Source organism: Nannobrachium achirus, assembly GCF_963921795.1.
Source record: "Nannobrachium achirus genome assembly, chromosome: 4".
NCBI lineage: Eukaryota > Metazoa > Chordata > Actinopteri > Myctophiformes > Myctophidae > Nannobrachium > Nannobrachium achirus.
Window position 1 is genome coordinate 40,348,840 of NC_137813.1, and position 18,812 is coordinate 40,367,651.

Below are 18,812 nucleotides of genomic sequence, written 5' to 3' on the forward strand. Positions count from 1 at the left end.
AAATCCGCATTTGGCAGCAAACCGATCCATTCCCATTGAAATGCATTGGCAGAATCCGCTCTCATAGGTAGAATATTATTCCGGTGTGACCTATAGGCTATGGGCCCTTAGGGCATGCACGGTCACACCAAAGTATATGGCTGCTGGCTGATAAACTCTTTTTGTGGCACGCTGAAAGCTGCGCAAGACCATAAATCCACGGCATTCCCATTGAAATGCATTGGCGGAATCCACTCGCATACTAAGGTAGAATATTTTTGCCCTTAGGGTACGGTCACACCAAAGTATTGTTGCCAGCTGATAAGCGGGATTATTCTGCCAATGCATTTCAATGGGAATGGAGATGATTTTTGGAGAAATCCGCAAAAGGTAGATAAAAAAAAATCCGCTCCATTCCCATTGAAATGCGTTTGCAGAATCAGCCCTCATAGGTAGAATAAAAGTGCGGTGTGTGAAGGTGCCCTTATAGGGTGTGCCAAATGTAGTTCTAAGAGCGGCCATTTCTTGGGACAACACAGCCTTACACAGGTGTTCTGATTAGACTATAGACCAGAGAAGTCATGTCGTCATTTCCACTAGATGGCGCCATTTCGCCTGAAATAAATGGTTCGTTCCGTTTTCATTGCATTGACATCGCCATTGTGGAATCTTAGATCGCCTAATATAAGACCTGTGTTCAACATATAAACACAAAACTCTTGCTTTTCTGTCAAGGGGGTGGTTCTGCATAGTTTATGATATTCATTCATATTTGATATAGCCTGTTGTTAGAGAAAATCGAATCTACAGTGTCTTAAAAGTTGGAAACTACACAGGGTTTGAGACAGACTGTCAGACTGTCGCTGCTAAAATACGTCACGCAGCCCCGGCTCCTTCAAAACATTCCGGAGATTCTTTCACTACGCTGTCAGTGACACAACACAGTGAATCATCATTATTAATTATAGATTTCAAACGTTATTACAAAAGTATAAATAAAATTGCAGTTTCTGTTTTTGATATGTAATTTTTTTAAAGAATAGAAAAGCGTGAAGAGAGGGGAGAATCACTTCAAATCTGACTATGTAGAACAGTGTATGCAAATGGTCATTTTAACTTGGCTGGTCAGAGCCAGCATGCGTGATAGATTATATTGTTTCATTATCATGAAACTGTACTTTTTTTTCTATTGCAAACTTCTAATAAATTCTTCAATAAATCAATCAATCAATCAGTATGAAAAACTAAAAAAGATAAAATAAAATAAACATTCATAGATCCCCAGTGGTAAATTTACCTGCAAAAGCATCTCTCCTCAAAAGCCAAGATGTTTAATTGATGTTATGCTATGCAAAGTAGGCCTACTCTGTTCTGTCAGTCTTTCAATGTTATATGAGACACAAAGTGGCAAAGTGTAAATAAGCTGTAATGCTTAATAGGGTCTCCTTTTAGTTGACCTTGTACCAGTGATTTGTGCTGTCATGAAACAGTACTTTTTCCTATTGCAAACTTCGAATTAAATTAGTGGGACCAATAACTTAGCCTATCTATGGCAAACATGGCTGCATTTTAAGAATTATATAAAACATTAAGGGAAAGTCATAATTAAACCCTTCATCATGGCACAGACACTTCAAATATTCCCAAGCATCTTTAATAACAGATCAAACAAGTCAATTATACAAAAGAAATTTTAATCAACAGTCTGAAAAGTTGGAAACTACAGACACTTCTGTGTCTGAAACAGATGCATTCCCCATGGAGACCTGCCAAGTGACAAGATGTTCAGTGAATCATACCAAAGCTGTTGTGTGTAGTTGGAAATAAAGGAAATAAATATTGCCAAGATTAAAAAATAGGCTAATATAAAATAAATTGCATCAGCTGTCAGTGATACCGGTAAAACAGCCTCAAGGTCGTATTCCCCACGTAGCCTTTTCAGTGATGCGTTTGGCTTTGAGTACACATCCAAAATTGCTGGCTGTAAGACGTCCTTGTCTGTGAGCATGCCACTCCTACTTGTCCCGCTGGCCAACAGTCATCGGCTGGATGATCTGCTGCTGTTCCTCTGGAGAGGATGGCAGCCGGTCCTAGATGTCCACACTGAGCCACATATAATATAAACGTTATACAACAGTATACAACTAGGTAAGACACCTCAGGGTGACGTGACAATTCTTGGCCATCTGGCCAGTGATGTATATCGGACCAGTTACCCATACAGTAGTATATGGAGGCCACATCGGCCACGTACCACACTAACAGAATCCATATATGGCCAAGACAGCCCATATCTGTGTGGCTGGTTCTACAGAAACGGATCTCCATAAGAGGTTATGATGTCAGATGTCATACAGGTCATAGGACTTTCACATAATGAATAACTGAGTAAGGATGTTTGAGTTCTCAAAGCATGTCTCCATATCCAGTAAATGGATCTCCCTATATGGGTACCAGGGGTCATCATAGGACATCATTCCCAAGTCCTGTTAGATGAGAATAGGGAACTCCATATATGAGCATAAAAGGGATTCTGTTAGTGTGACATCACAGTGAATTCAGAGTGTGATGTCAGAGCAGCAAACCCCTTCTGCTAGAGTGGTTCCCCTGAAATCACAGTGACATCAGAACATGATGTCAGAGCGACAAACCCATAGAACCAGTGTAAGGCGTGACAGAGATACATACAGTACACTACATACATGCGGACAAGCTGTGGCCGTTTATAGACTAACAATATCAGTTTCTGTTTTTGACTTCATGTAATCTTTTTAAAAAGAGAAAATTGTGAAGAGAGGGGATAATCACTTCAAATCTGACCATGTAGAACAGTGCATGTATGCAGATGGTCAATTAACTGGGCTGGGCTGGGCAGCACGCACGATCGCATTTCGGTAAACAAGTCAATTACATACCAGAGAATCCTTCATTTGATCTATCAAAGGATCCTGCATGTTCACCAAAACACAACAGACCTGAACTAACACATCAGCATAGCATCGAAGATGGTGTGGAATTAAGCTGAGGAGCTGTGGCTAACCCTTGAACTGTAGTCCCACATAAAAAACATCTAGGAATATTGCTCTGTCTGGCAGACCCTTCTCCATGCGCAGGACATCATCCGGAAGTTCAGAGGCAGAGTACCTAACCCTACAGTACTCTTTTTTCTTATCCCTTAAAGTTTGCAGCTCCCTCATGCACTCTTCATGATGAGCATCGTCAATGATGTTCTGGATTCTTGGCCAATCTGCAGAGGTGCATGCAACAGGAGGTGCCATGGCAGAGGCAGAGGTGCATGGACTTGCTGGTGGTTGCATGCAAGGACAGGGACAGGGACAGAAATGGACGGTGTTAGCCATTAAAATATTATGGTGGGAGTATATTTACAGGCAGATGATGGTGGATGACGCTCAACATTAAAAACAACATACATGAAATGCATGGAACTGGTATTTCCAATGTGCCTGGATCGGTTGCAGAGGTGCTTGGATTTGCTGGGGGTGGAGAGAGAGAGAGAGAGAGAGAGAGAGAGAGAGAGAGAGAGAGAGAGAGAGAGAGAGAGAGAGAGAGAGAGAGAGAGAGAGAGAGAGAGAGAGAGAAACTTGGTCATGAAAAGATTGAGGTACAGGGGTTGACACTAAGGTCTCAGAGGCACTTGCCCATCGGGCTAGTACAGGTCATGTTCTACTTGCCCGAAGGTCATGCCCACTTGCCCGAAAAGTAAATCGTCCATTATAAAATGATAAGTACGATTTTAATTACCGCTCAATTTAACACTTATTTCTGTACTTTCTGGGGCTGTGCAATAAAATGTCATACCTCAATACCAAAATCCAAATACCAAATACTTAAGCTATGATTGAATATGTCTATGGTTTCACACTTATTTTATATTTTTAAATGTAGCAACAGTAAAAACAGCACATTATAGGTAAATAGTGCTCTTATTTTACATTCCACAGACCAGAAGACACAGCGCACTGGCCACGTCCAGGTGTTAAGACAGATATCTTGTGTTGTGTTTATAGACATTTGTCTCAAATGAGCACTTGCCCTGTCGGGCAACCTGAAAGCCAACTTCACCTGCCCTGGCGTTTTATTTACCTGCCAGGGGCAGGTGGGCAAGCCTTAGTGTCAATGCCTGGAGGTAGAAGCATATTTATGAGCAGATGTAGAAGTGGATAAGGGTGAACATTAAACACATAGATGTATGGAAGTGGAGGTGACTTGGTTGAGGTTGCATACCTGCAGAACAGGGCATAACCCTAACCCTAGGGCCTTTTCTACCCTCGAACCATATAGGCCCTTTGGAGATGCCGGCAGGAAAATGACAGCTGCAGACTCTTGAATCTTTACTGGGCCTCCGGTCTTTCCGTCTAAAAAAGAAAATGATAACAGAAGAGGTTAGACATTGTTATTTAGAGAGTAGGGCAGTCACACGCATGACATTTTAATTTACAATTAAGTGTCACATTACAATTAAATAAAATAATACCCAAGAATGTGTCTGCAATAATTGAGATGTTCAGACAAATCAGTAGGGAAAGAACATTTCTTGCAGGCAGGGCTGGCACTTTCACTCACTCACTCAGCCATTTTATCATGCCCTTACATGGGACACTTAAAGGCTGGCTGGCTATGAAAAAATCTCTCCCCTTGCTTTCACTGGGTGAGCCAATTAGATACACTTTATAACCTCCAACTGTAACAGGCGGAGGCCGTAGGATATGAGCCAGCTTGCCAACAGGTGCCCTGATAACCCAGCTAGAACAGACACATACGTAGCCCTGCTTCACCCTAAAGCACACCCTACCACAGGACAGCATCCAGTGGTGGAAAAAGTACTCAAATGGTTTACTGAAGTAAAATCACCAAAACAGCAATATAACACTCTGTTACATGTAAAAGTCCAGAATTTCAATGTACTTAAATAAAAGTACAAAAGTAAAAGTACTTTTTATGCAGAATGTCCCATTTCAAGTTCTCAAAATTTTGACATTTTGAAAATAGATCTACAAGCTCACAATGTGTCTGTTGCCCTTATGGGGTTTATTCTAGGAATTAGGAATAAAACACCAGACATACTGTAGAATCAGGGCTTGCCTTGTTTATAGTTCAGTAGCTTGGTACTGTATATACATTGTCAACACATGAGCATATTGACAAAATGTACAGTAAAAACAAAGGTAACATATCTTCTGCTGTCATGAATACAGTGTATAAAATACACACCACATTGTAATAACAATGTTTGCTGTAATTAAATAACTCAGCATTTATAACAACACACAGATTTCAAATCCCAAATGCACTTCTGCTGTAATAAAATAAATCGGCCTACTGTATATTTCAAGTGTACAGATGTAAGTGCACAGATCTACCAAACCTCTACTTTAGTTAGCATTAAATCCAAACAGTATCCTATAACACCAGATGCCTGCTGAGCTAACCACTAATGGCAATAAACTGGATGTCAGCAATTTCGCTAGCATCATGCTAACGTTAGCATTCTTTGTTTGAGTTTAACAAATTCATTAAAAGATTCATTAAATGAAATGCACAAGCAAGCAAAATAAGCTTCCTCAGTAACAAAACGGACAGCATTGTTCAGCACTCATTAACCAGTGTTCTATGTGTGTGTTTTACCTACCTAGGAATTGGGAATAAAACACCAGACATAGAATCAGGGCTTGTTTATAGTTCAGTAGCTTGGTAGCCTACTGTATGAACTAGTCAAGACCCCAGCATGCAGTAACAACACAACCATGCTGCCCCTAGCAGATGTCACAAATGAAATAAACAAATGGGGCTAAATGGGGGGTATAAAATGTACCCATATTATTACGATAACATGCTCTAGTGTACCACATGTCTCAAGCGTGTAGATAGACTATTTTCAAATGACCAAAATGTCGAGGCATTTAATGTATGTTTTGTAATAATATTAAATCCACAAAGTAACTAGTAACTTATGTTTTCAAATACATTTAGTGGAGTAAAAGTACAATGTTAGGGCTTGAGATGTAGTGGAGTAGAAGTAAAATAAATAGGACATACTCAAGTAAAGTACAGATTTGTACAAAGGTATAGTACTTTTAACATTTTAGCTCAAAGTTTCCATGAATAGAACTTACCGTATCCTTTCAATCCAAGAGCGTCTTGTCCTCTCATGGGTTGGAAAACGGTGAAAAGAACAGCCATGGCCACTTACTTGGTCCGCTATAATGATTGCAATCTGGCACAAAACACAGTACCATTTCTGCAATTTTGTAAAGGTTTTCTTTTGAGTTTGTTGAAACGTTCAACCTCCAACAACTGTATCGCGGTCCAGAAACAATACTAGTCTTCTTCTCTATGGTACTAGTCTAGAGCTGTGTTGTTTTGGCTCCAGCCGCTCCACGTTGCTGAAAACGGCTGAAAACACACTGCGCGTGACGTATGTTGTGTGCGCCAGGCAGCAGCGGCGTTCATGGGAAATGTAGTTGTTGTGTTTTGTTAAAATCGTTTCTAGCGGTTTATTGTGTTAATCGGTGGGTAGATATGTACATTTCCACCTCAGTCAATGCTTTATATCCATTTGAGTCAAAAAGCAAGAGTTTTGTGTTTATATTTTGAACACAGGTCTTATATTAGGCGATCTAAGATTCCACAATGGCGATGTCAATGCAATGAAAACGGAACGAACCATTTATTTCAGGCGAAATAGCGCCATCTAGTGGAAATTACGTCACACTTCTCTGTTCTATAGCGTTAGTTCTATGCAATCAAACAATTGAAACACCTGTGTTTTGTCCCAAGAAATGGCCGCTAAGGACTACAATGACGTAGCCGCTGGCACACACTATAGGCCCTAAGGGCACCTTCACACCGCACTTTTATTCTACCTACGGCTGCCTTATATAGGGTATGTTCTCACCAAAGGATGGCTGGCGGCGGATAAACTCTTTTTTTGCTCAGCCGACAACTTTTTGCAGCCAGCGGATTCTCCCAATAACCAATGACAACCACTTGTCACTTCTTGAGTCTTGGGACGGTCCACCTTCGACCTCCCCCACGTCCACCTTGGACAGAGCCTGCCCTGAGGGGGAAAACAGTGCTTCAAGAATAAATGCAAGGTCTGCGAGGCACGCTGAAAGCTGTGAAAGACATTAAATCCACGCCATTCCCATTGAAATGCATTGGCGGAATCCACTCTCATTGGTATAATATTTTTACGGTGTGACCGTGCCCTTATAGGGTGTGCCAAATGTAGTTCTAAGAGCGGCCATTTCTTGGGTAAACACAGCCTTACACAGGTGTTCTGATTAGACTATAGCGTTAGTTCTATGCAATCAAACAATTGAAACACCTGTGTTTTGACCCAAGAAATGGCCGCTAAGGACTACAATGACGTGGCCGCTGGCACACACTATAGGGTACGGTCAAACTATCTATGAGAGTGGATTCCCAATTCCGCCAAAGCATTTCAAATGAGAATGGAGAGTTTTTTCTTTTTTTTTTTTTTCTTTTTTTTTGGCAGAAATCCGCAACTGGCAGGAAACAGCTCCATTCCATGGACGGGTTAAAGTGAAAATGGGCCCTGTCGGCCCCTGTGCACAAAAGCACCAGAGGTAGCCACCTCCTTTAATGCCTTGTCTTTATATGATCAAATATAGCCTACATTTTCAAGCATTTCACGTTACATTGTCAAGTGCAACAGTCAACAGAGGCAGGGTCATATGAATATTGAGTATTTAAAATCAATAGGCCTATCATCCATATAGACAACTATTCAACAGACTGCAGATTGTGTACAGTAGTTCTGAGCATAGGCTCTACTGTAACCAGATGAGATAATTAGACTCACCTGCTGCCAAGGAAGGAGCAGCCATCTAAAGAGAGAACACACTTCCAAAGTCACAAGCACATGGCTTTCTTATTTAAATATGAAGTTTTGCAATTATTGTGTTTAATCCAGGTCTGTTGTTTTGCTTGTCAAATGACAAATAGATTTCCTCGTACAACTGGGTGGCTGTCAACATAAGAGTTTAGTTTATTTTAAACAATTGGAAACCTGTCACGTCATTAGAAAACACAAGTTTTAATTTGACATCTGCCAAGTGGAAGTAGATGAAATGGACAGAGGGGTCTCCAGTCCAACGTATGAAAAGTGTCTCCGACTAAATGACTAAAGACTAAAATGTTGACTTTCAGGTGGCAGTGCCAGGGCCCTCTTTGCTCTAGCTAGGGCCCCTGTGCATGAGCACGATGTGCTCAAGCCATATCCATCCCTGCTCCATTCCCATTGAGATGCATTGGCAGCCCTGACTAACCCAACACGCAACAAGCTTTAATCTTTCTACTCTGCTTCCTTCATACTTCCTTCCTTCCTTTCTGTAATAATCTTTATTTCAATGTTTGTTTCATTGGAATTTGACGTGGAACCGTCCTGGGGATTGTGGGTGGGGGGAGGGGGGATAGGGGATGGGTTTTTTCACTCTCTTAATAATGTACATTGATATCTACAGATGATGTATTCATTAATGTGAGATTGTCTACCCGCCTCTGGGTTATTTCTATTTGAAAAATGTAATAAAAAGATTTGAAAAGAAAGAAATGCATTGGCAGAATCGGGAATCCACTTATTGCAACCGTAGGTCGCATTTACTTTAGAAACCTCCACAGGCTGTCCGTGGGTGAGTCAGTCAGTGCGTCAGTCACACTTTTGCCCTGCTCATATCTCCGCAACCGTTGACCCGATCCATGCCAGATTTTGCACACAGACTCCTTGACTGCCAAACTACAACCTCCAAGGACCCCATGGAGCCCCAGGGACCCCCGGGTCCCTGGGGGACCCCCAGATGTAAAAAATGACCAAATGTGGTCACAAGTCAGACGTCACACTTTTTCCCTGCTCATATCTCCGCAACCGTTGACCCGATCCATGCCAGATTTTGCACACACACTCCTTGCCTGCCAAACTACAACCTGATCTGAGATAGGCTGAGTAGCCTAGAAGTAAAAGCACAGAACATGGGAAATGTTGATATGGGAAGTGTTGATATGGCAGTGTGATAGGCTACTTGTGTTGCATGACTGCATTGACTAGCTTTATGTGCACTTTTTTCTGTTTGGCACTGTTTGTTAAGTTATGCTTTGAGTATAGCTTTTTTGTGTGTGTGACGTGTCACTTATGAGCGTTGAATGTTTCGTGGTCACTTTATGTATATATTCTTCTTCTTTTCTTTGCAATAGCTTTCGACACTTATATGTTTATTATTTATCTTTTTTTGTGCTTGCTCTTTGGACTGTACACTACAGTACTCTCTTTCTTTTTCTTACTTCTCTGTAACTTGTAACCTTAACTACTGTGCTGCCTCTGGGCAACTACATTTCCCCCGTGGGATAATAAAGGTATCTATCTGAATAAAGTAAAGTACAAATACCTCAAAATTGTACTTAGGTACAGTACTAGTAGGCTACTCAAGTAAATGTAGGCCTACTTAAGCCCCGTTTCTACTGCAGCTTTAGCACCACACGACACAACACAGCATACACATATCTATGTTTTCCAAAAGTACCCCTATCAGTTAAAACAACATTTTAACTATGATTATAACACAACATAAATTTGTTTTACAACTATCCTAATTATAATGCACTATAATGGATTATAACTGTGATTATAACACACTATAAAGTATTAATATATTACTATGATAACTATAATACACTATAATAGATTATAATTAGGTGGTTATTAACACAATAGAATCTTATCATGTAGGCTACAACTAGCTTGTTCCGCTGCACTGAATGTTGTGAAACCATAAATAAACCATAGAGCAGTATAGATGTTTTACTGTGGTTACTTTTCACCACTGAGTGGCGCTACAGATCTACGTAGAAGCCTACACCATGATCAAGAAGCCAAGAACATTTTAAAAAATCCCATTTGCACAGACTTAGGCCTACTACATAATGTGCAAACAGAAAAAAAGGCAAATTATGTTCAGTATTTGTTTTATTTATGCTCTGTGACAAATTGTCACTGCTGAAGTCATCATTCATGCAGTAATGTTACATCAATAATAATGTAAAAGTAATACATTTTATTTATATTGTACTTTACATTTGAAGAAAATCTACAGAATAAAAACGTTTGCAAAAGAACAATCTAAAAAAGGAGAGTTAAAAACAATGAAACCAGTAAGACTCCCTAATCGGGACATAAGCGACCGTGAGGTCGCATACACAAACTTTAGAAGGCAATCGTAGCCAATCAGGAGGGAATAAGGGGCAAAGAAAACCTAGGGCATAAAACCAGAGCAACCGAATGCTTTAGTCCTCTCTTGAAAGCATCGACAGACTGTGGAGCTCTTTAATAGCTAGTCCGGGAGTGAGTTCCACAGTCGGTCTCCCATGTATGGAGTTTGCTGGTGGAGACCTGGAGGTGGCTAGTGTTTCCAGAGCGGAGGTTGCAAGTGGAGGTTTGTGGCTCGAGCATCCTTAAAGGGATATTCCACTTTCAAAAAAACTTTTGGTCATCTTATCATCTAATCAGGCTTTTATGAACATCCTGAAGTTTTTAATTTGCTTCATTCAATATTTAGATATTTGATGTAAATGTTACCAGGCTCTCCAGGCTCAGGGCCTCTCCCCATACACACCCATTGTAACTTCAAACTCCATTTTAACCATGATAGATTCATTAAAAACACCCATTATTTTTTTCTGGTAACTCATAATACCCTCCTAATAAATAAATATTATTGTATTTAATTTCTTCCATTTTCCCAAAGAATTATTAAAAATAAAAGAAAAAAGTTATTGAAAAATCACGGTCTGCTCACGTATTAGGAGGGTATTATTGCGGCCGTAGGTCGCAGTTTAGTATCAAAACCTCCACCGGCCGTCGGTCGGTCGGTCGGTCAGTCGGTCACACGTCACACCTTTGCCCTGCTCATATCTCCGCATCAGTATGACATCACACCACATGTGTACACAAACCTCTTCTGTTGGTTTCTGCACTGATCATTTATACAATTCAGCTGTGTTTGCTCGTGTCATCATGATGAGGTCATAAATCAGCCATGCCCAAATATAGATTTTACGGGTTTACATGCTTACTCAGTTATTCGTTATGTGAAAGTCCTATGACGTCTATGATATCTGACATCATCATACATACATTCCCTTTTATGCCCATAAATGGAGATCCCCTCTGTAGAACCAGCCACTGACATCACTGTAATGTCAGGGGAACCAAATCCCTTTTATGCCCATATATGGAGATCCCTGTGATGCCAGGGGAACCAAATCCCTTTTATGCCCATATATGGAGATATGGAGATCCCCGTGTTGCCAGGGTAACCAAATCCATTTTATGCCCATATATGGAGATCCCTGTGATGCCAGGGGAACCGAATCCCTTTTACGCCCATATATGGAGATCCCTTATATGTCATCAATATTAAGCCCATATCTGTGAATATCTATGGGTACCAGATGTCTCCATATATGGTTAAATGGTCCGATATACATCACTGGCCAGAAGACCAAGAAATGGTGCAACCTCGCCCTTTGCTTTTCTCCCTTAGGCATCTTACTGGTATAATATACCAGTATGACTCCCTAATCGGGAGATAAGCGACCGTTGGTCGCTTATCTCCACAAATATCACAACCTCCACCTCTCACGTCATACGGGTAGCCATAGTTACACCTGGAATGTTGAATCTCCATATATGGAGATAACCTACGCATCACACAAAGTCTGACCTCACCAGCCCATACTTGGGCATGGACGACTTATATCTCCATATACGGAGATGGCCATATATGGAGATACGATGACATCACAGAGTCCACAGCTGATGATGTGGCGTGATGTCATACAATACACAAACAAGCCCGATGATGTGGCGTGATGTCATACAATAAACAAATAAGCCCTATATACTGATGCGGAGATATGAGCAGGGCAAAGGTGTGACGTGTGACCGACCGACGGACGGACGGCCGGTGGAGGTTTTCATAGTAAACTGCTCCCTGACGGTCGCAATCAAGACAATACGGGCAGTTGACAGTTTGCCATGGTTACTCATTGAAGTTGAATCTCCATATATGGAGATAACCTACGCATCACACTAAGTCTGACCTCACCAGCCCATATTTGGGCATGAGCAACTTATGTCTCCATATATGGAGATATGATGACATCACACAGTCCTCAGCCGATGATGTGGCGTGATGTCATACAATACACAAACGAGCCCTACAGTATAAAGGGGCAATTCTTGCCAGGAAAGAAGCATTTCTTCGACTCAGACCTTATCGCCAGGGTTGGCTTATAGCAGCTGTCGGTAGGACCATATATGGATTCTGTTAGTGTGGATCTCCTAACAGGGCATCATCTGGGATACAATCCCTTTTATGCCCATATATGGAGATCCCTAACAGAATCCCTTTCATGCCCATATATGGAGATCCCTAACAGAATCCCTTTTATGCCCATATATGGAGATCCCTAACAGCATCCCTTTTATGCCCATATATGGAGATCACTAACAGCTAACAGAATCCCTTTTATGCCCATATATGGAGATCCCTAACAGAATCCCTTTTATGCCCATATATGGAGATCCCTAACAGAATCCCTTTTATGCCCATATATGGAGATCCCTAACAGAATCCCTTTTATGCCCATATATGGAGATCCCTAACAGAATCCCTTTTATGCCCATATATGGAGATCCCTAACAGAATCCCTTGTATGCCCATATATGGAGATCCCTAACAGAATCCCTTTTATGCCCATATATGGAGATCCCTAACAGAATCCCTTTTATGCCCATATATTATGGAGAAATCCCTGCTCTGAGTATCTGACATCAGTGTGATGTCACCTGTTTATGCCCATATATGGAGATCCCTGCTCTGCGTATCTGGTTGCTATGGTAAACAGTTGGTTGCTAGGGTAAAAAAACATGGTTGCTATGGTAAACAGTTGGTTGCTAGGGTAAACAGTTGGTTGCTAGGGTAAAACCATGGTTGCTAAGGTGGTTGCTAACGTACACTAACAAACCAGCAACAACAGACTGTTGCCACAGCAACGTACACAAAGGTTTGTGTACACATGTGGTGTGATGTCATACTGATGCGGAGATATGAGCAGGGCAAAGGTGTGACGTGTGACGTGTGACCGACCGACCGACCGACCGACCGACGGACGGCCGGTGGAGGTTTTCATAGTAAACTGCTCCCTGACGGTCGCAATAATATCTGTTGTTGTGCTAGAGACGCCAAAACGAGAGGATTTGTTTTAAAAAGGGGGGAAAAAAGGAAGAAATCACAGTAAAAATTTTAAATAAAATTACAGATTTAAAGCTCCCAGTGAGCTTGTACATCTGATATTTTTGAGATCCACTTTTCAAAATTTTGGAGAAAAATAAATAAATAAATCAAATAAAAGGGGCAAAAGATTTGTAATATGTGTCCATGTGTCCATTTATGCCCATATATGGAGATATCTGTGTCTGTCTGCATATATATGGGCACTGCACTACCCGCTGCGGCGGGGAACGCGTGTGCCAACGTCTGTGTTGACTCATGTGGCGTACGTGATGTCAGAGCTTTTTGTGCCGGTTCCGTAGGACGACCTCGGACCACCTACGTTTTCAATAATCAGCTCATGGTAAGGACCAAAGTACAGTGTCGCTAGCCGACAAAATGAGCCGAACTAGTTCGGGATAGGCACTAGAAGAGTTAACTGTACAACATCTATGTGTCTCTCTGTATCATTTATGCCCATATATGGAGATTCCCTCTCGTAGATTTCCATGAGAAATCAGTTTGTTGATCTTTAGTTCTTGGAGGCCAGTGTGACATCACAGGACTCCTTATTTGGGTGAGGCTGATGCAGATTTCTGTGTGTGGGCGTGGCTTGTCATCATAGTGACATCACAGTGACGATGCAAAGAGCCTGGTATAAAAGTAGAGCCCACACAGAGAACACCATTCACCAGCTCGTACCGACGCACCATCGCCCCCTAGTGGACTGTTCAACACTTCTTTTATCGTCAGCGCGTAGAAATGGCCTCTGCCTGCAGTCTCCTGTCTGAAGATCACTTCCTGTGTTCTATCTGTCAGGATGTGTTCACTGATCCAGTCTCCACTCCATGTGGACACAACTACTGCAAAGCCTGCATCACACATTACTGGGACACCAGTGATGTGTCTAAGTGTCCACTGTGTAACAGAACATGCTTTAAAAATCAAGAATTCTTTGTTAATAAAGTCATCTCTGAGATGGTTCAACAGGTCAGGAATCACAAGATGAAAGAAGAATTCAAAGCAAAGACAGAGGCTGAAGTTCAGCAGATGATCCAGGAGAGACGAGAGAAGATTCACCAGATCCAACACTCAGTAGAGCTCAGCAGGAAAGATGCATACAGAGAGAGAGCAGACAGTGTGCAGGTCTTCACTGCTCTGATCAGCTGTTTTAAGAGAAGCCAGGCTGAGCTCATTGATGTGATTGAAGAGAAGCAGAAAGCAACAGAGAAACAGGCTGAAGGCTTCATTAAAGAGCTGCAAGAGGAAATCACTCAGTTGGAGAAGAGAAGCTTTGAGCTGAAGCAGCTCTCACACACTGAAGACCACCTCCACCTCCTCCACAACATCTCATCCATCAACACTGGATGGAGACCCACCAAGGACTGGACAAAGGTCAATGTCCACCAGTCTCCACATGTGGGGACAGTGAGGACAGCTGTGTCTCAGCTGGAGAAGACACTCAGTCAAGAGATGAAGAAGCTGTGTGATGCTGAGCTGAGGAGGATCCAGCAATATGAGGTGGATGTGACTCTGGATCCTGATACAGCACATCCCAACCTCATCCTGTCTGAGGATGGAAAACAAGTGAGTCATGGAAACCTATGGAAGAATCTGCCTGACAACACAGAGAGATTCTCTAGTACCATTGTCTTAGGAAAACAAAGCTTCTCCTCAGGAAGGTTTTACTATGAGGTTCAGGTTACAGGGAAGACTGAGTGGTATTTAGGAGTGGCCAGAGAGTCCATCAACAGGAAAGGTGAAACCACACTGAGTCCCAACAATGGTTTCTGGACTATAGGGTTGTTGAATGGAAATGAGTACAAAGCTGCTACTGGCCGTCCTGTCCTCCTCCCTGTAAGAGAGGAGCTCCAGAAAGTGGGAGTGTTTGTGGATCATGAGGAGGGTCTGGTCTCCTTTTATGATGTGGAGGCCAGAGTTCATCTCTACTCTTTCACTGGCTGCTCCTTCACTGAGAAACTCTTTCCATTCTTCAGTCCTCAGCCTAATGATGGTGGTAGAAACTCTGCTCCTCTGATCATCTCTCCTGTCAATCACGCGTTATTGGAAATGACACCCGGGCTCCAGACGGAGCCGCTCGATTGTCCACGACACTGCAAGCGGCGTGAAGGCCAGCGGACCTTGGTGGGCTCTTGGTGGGCTCTTGGTGGGCTCGGGGGCTCTTCGCACCCGAGCGCCGCAGGCGCGAGTGGCCGCGAAGAGCGGGCCAGGGCCGCGCGGCCGGCGGAGCGCCGCGCGAGTTACGAAGCCGTGGTGAATGCAATCGTTATATTTAGCCCACGATAAACGCGACTACAATTGAGCGCTCCCTAGCTCCGCTTCAGCCAATCAAAAGCTTCGGTGGGCGGGGTTTCCCTGGAGCCCGGGTGTCCTTTCCAATAACGCGTCAATCACATACACCAGTAGCCAGTCCAGAGGGGAGGGGGGGGGGGGGTCTTTAACCCATTAAAGACCTGAGGCAGATTCCACAAATGCCATTGATTGCCATCCTCACTGCCACGTTCCTAAATTTCTAGTGCACAGATCAGTTTTTAGTGCACGGATCGTGCACGCCCATGCCTAGATGATGCACCCTATGTGTAGTACTTTTTAACAGCTTTCAAACAAAAAAAATCCACTTGGAAATCCGTTCAGGCATTCATGAGATAGAAGCCTTCAAAGTCAGACAAAACAAACATTTTGCCATTTTGAAAGATGTGTTTGTTATGGGGCTAAACATGCAATTTCGCGATTGCGATCATGCCTAATACATTTTAGGCATTTTTGAAAAAAAAAAATATTAAAAAAAAAAAATATATATATATATATATATATATTTTTTTTTTTCAAAATGGCTGCCAACTCGGGAAACTCGGGCTGTGGCAGCCTGGGACTACTGTAATAGACCGTTTGTCAGCCTTCTGATTGGTCCCTGAGACTCCCTGACTGGCCAACCAGAAAAAACATTCACTTTTTGCTATCGGGGGTGGAGTTTGTGCAGTGGAGAATGTTGCTTCAGCCTTTCAAAAACTGTCCCCACTGCGCGACACGGCAATCGCCCGGTACGGCCGCGGTAGGTGATAGCGATCACGCTCATCATAATGAATAAGCTTCAACAAACTAGTTCACATGGACCTTAGCAATGGTCTAACTAGTTACAATTGGGTACATATATTTTAAATGGGCAGAATTACGAAAAGCCAGCCTATTATGTGAGGAGAACAGATTATAGTTCTCCTCTTCCTACCCAAGATGCAATGCGCTTTCTATTTCTATTTCTATTCTCTCTCTGATCCAGAGGATTAAACTAATTAAAACATATATTTTCGGGGGGAAACTACTGTTTTGCTATGTAATTACTGTACCCTTTTCTTCCCTTTTTATTAATATCACGTAGATGTGTTTTTTTTTGGTACTTTATATAGCTGTAATGAGGCTATGAACAAAAAAAATCCCATCCACTTCCACTATAAAAGAATCTGCAATAGTGATTCTGTCCCACTGGGATTAAACAAATTAAAACATATATTTTCGGGGAAACCCCCTGTTTTGCAATGTAACTACTGTACCTTTGTCTTCCCTTTTTATTAATATCACCTAGATGTTTTTCCTTTGGTACTTTATATAGCTGTAATGAGGCTATGAAAACATAAAAAAATCCCATTCACTGCCACTATAAAAACAATCTGCCCAGGGAAAATGTCCCATCATAGTAACAGGGCAGAATGGGGCGGGATTTGCAAACTAGTCCATTACTCGGGAAACTCGGGCCTTGGCAATCAATGAGTTAAATGAGTAGTTCTCCAACTTTGTTACTTTATATAATATATAATATCTGTTGCTGTGCTAGAGACGCCTGAACCAGAGGATTTGTTTTAAAAAGGGGGGGAAAAAGAAGGAAGAAATCACAGTAAAAATTAAAAATAAAATTACAGATTTAAAGCTCCCAGTGAGCTTGTACATCTGATATTTTTGAGAGCCACTTTACTACATTTTGGAGAAAAATAAATAAATAAATCAAATAAAAGGGGCAAAAGATTTGTAATATGTGTCCATGTGTCCATTTATGCCCATATATGGAGATATCTGTGTCTGTCTGCATCCATTTTATGCCCATATATGGGCACTGCACTACCCGCTGCGGCGGGGAACGCGTGTGGCAAAGTCTGTGTTGACTCATGTGGCGTACGTGATGTCAGACCTTTTTGTCTGGCATGTGATGTCAGACATCAACTTCGCATACTTGACCTAGAGCAGGGGTGGGCAACTTTGATGATGACGAGGGCCACTATATTTCCACCTTCACTCCAGAGGGCCACATTGCATATTGCTACGTCCTACTTTGTCATTCTAGTATCTCATATACTAGAATGACTAGATCTCATATACAAAAGAAGCAAACATAGCAGATCTACAAGCAGATCTACAAGCTCAAAGCGCGATGCGTTTTGAGCTTGTAGAACGGCTATTTTTGGTTCTTTTGAATTGGAATCCTGATATAATTTTTTTGTTGCGACCGTCAGGTCGCACTTACTATCAAAACCTCCACAAAGTGTAAGTCCGTCAGTCCGTCTGTCTGTCACACCTCACACGTCACACTCTTGCCCTGCTCATATCTCCGCAACTGTTGGCCCGATCCATGCCAAATTTTGCACACACGTTCCTTGCCTGCCAAACTACAACCTCCAAGGACCCCCGGAGCTCCAGGGACCCCCAGGTCCCTGGGGGACCCCCAGATGTAAAAAATGACCAAATGTGCAAAAATGACCAAATGACCACCCCAACGGGGCTGCTCACGGGGAATTCCCGGGGACCACCGACTCCTGGTGCTCCAGAACGATGCAAAAGTGGTGGCGCCCCCAGTGGAGGACCCCCTCCACTGCAGCTCACATAAAATGCCGTAACTCGGGCTAGGAGCGTCCGGGAGAGCCAGGGCCGGTACCTATTCGTCCGCCAAGGCAACGCGGAGACCCCACCCCTCATTTCTCACATGCCCCTCTTCTAGCGCCACCATGAGGCCGATTCTTGCAAAACACATTTTTGGACACTGCTCCTACAGATTTTGCCCTAAAATCACACAAATCGGTACACACTATGTCTACACGTCCCCCTACACTCAGGAACCAATGCCACTTACAGCCCTCTTTGTGTATACATGTCACCTGACGGTCGCTTATCTCCCGATTAGGGAGTCTTACTGGTGAGTCACCAGAAAAAATGATGGGTGTTTTTAATGAATCTATCATGGTTTTTGAAAGTGGAATATCCCTTTAAGGTAACTAGTGTGTGTTTGTGTGTGTGTGTGTGTGTGTGTGTGTGTGTGGTGTGTGTGTGTGTGTGTGTGTGTGTGTGTGTGTGTGTGTGGGGGGGGGGGGGGGGGGGGGGGGGGGGGGGGGGGTCAGGCTTGTGTCACCTCCACTGTCCACACCCTAAATGTGTCCAACCTCTACGGTTGGAGTACTGCTTCTTGTCTCAGAATGTGCAACCTCTTTGTCTGTCCTCTCTGGATGCTTAGGAAGTAGG

General features: G+C 42.6%; 1 protein-coding gene across 1 annotated transcript; it reads left to right on the forward strand.

The window, feature by feature from the left end:
• Positions 1-14,051: 14,051 nt before the first annotated feature.
• Positions 14,052-18,811, forward strand: LOC308282900 (E3 ubiquitin-protein ligase TRIM39-like; the record flags this gene model as incomplete). The annotated part of the gene is made up of 2 exons (XM_080723289.1): positions 14,052-15,445; positions 18,805-18,811. The coding sequence occupies 2 exons, from the start codon at positions 14,052-14,054 to the stop codon at positions 18,809-18,811; spliced, it is 1,401 nt and encodes a 466-aa protein (XP_080579415.1).
• Between the last annotated feature and the right edge of the window lies 1 nt (position 18,812).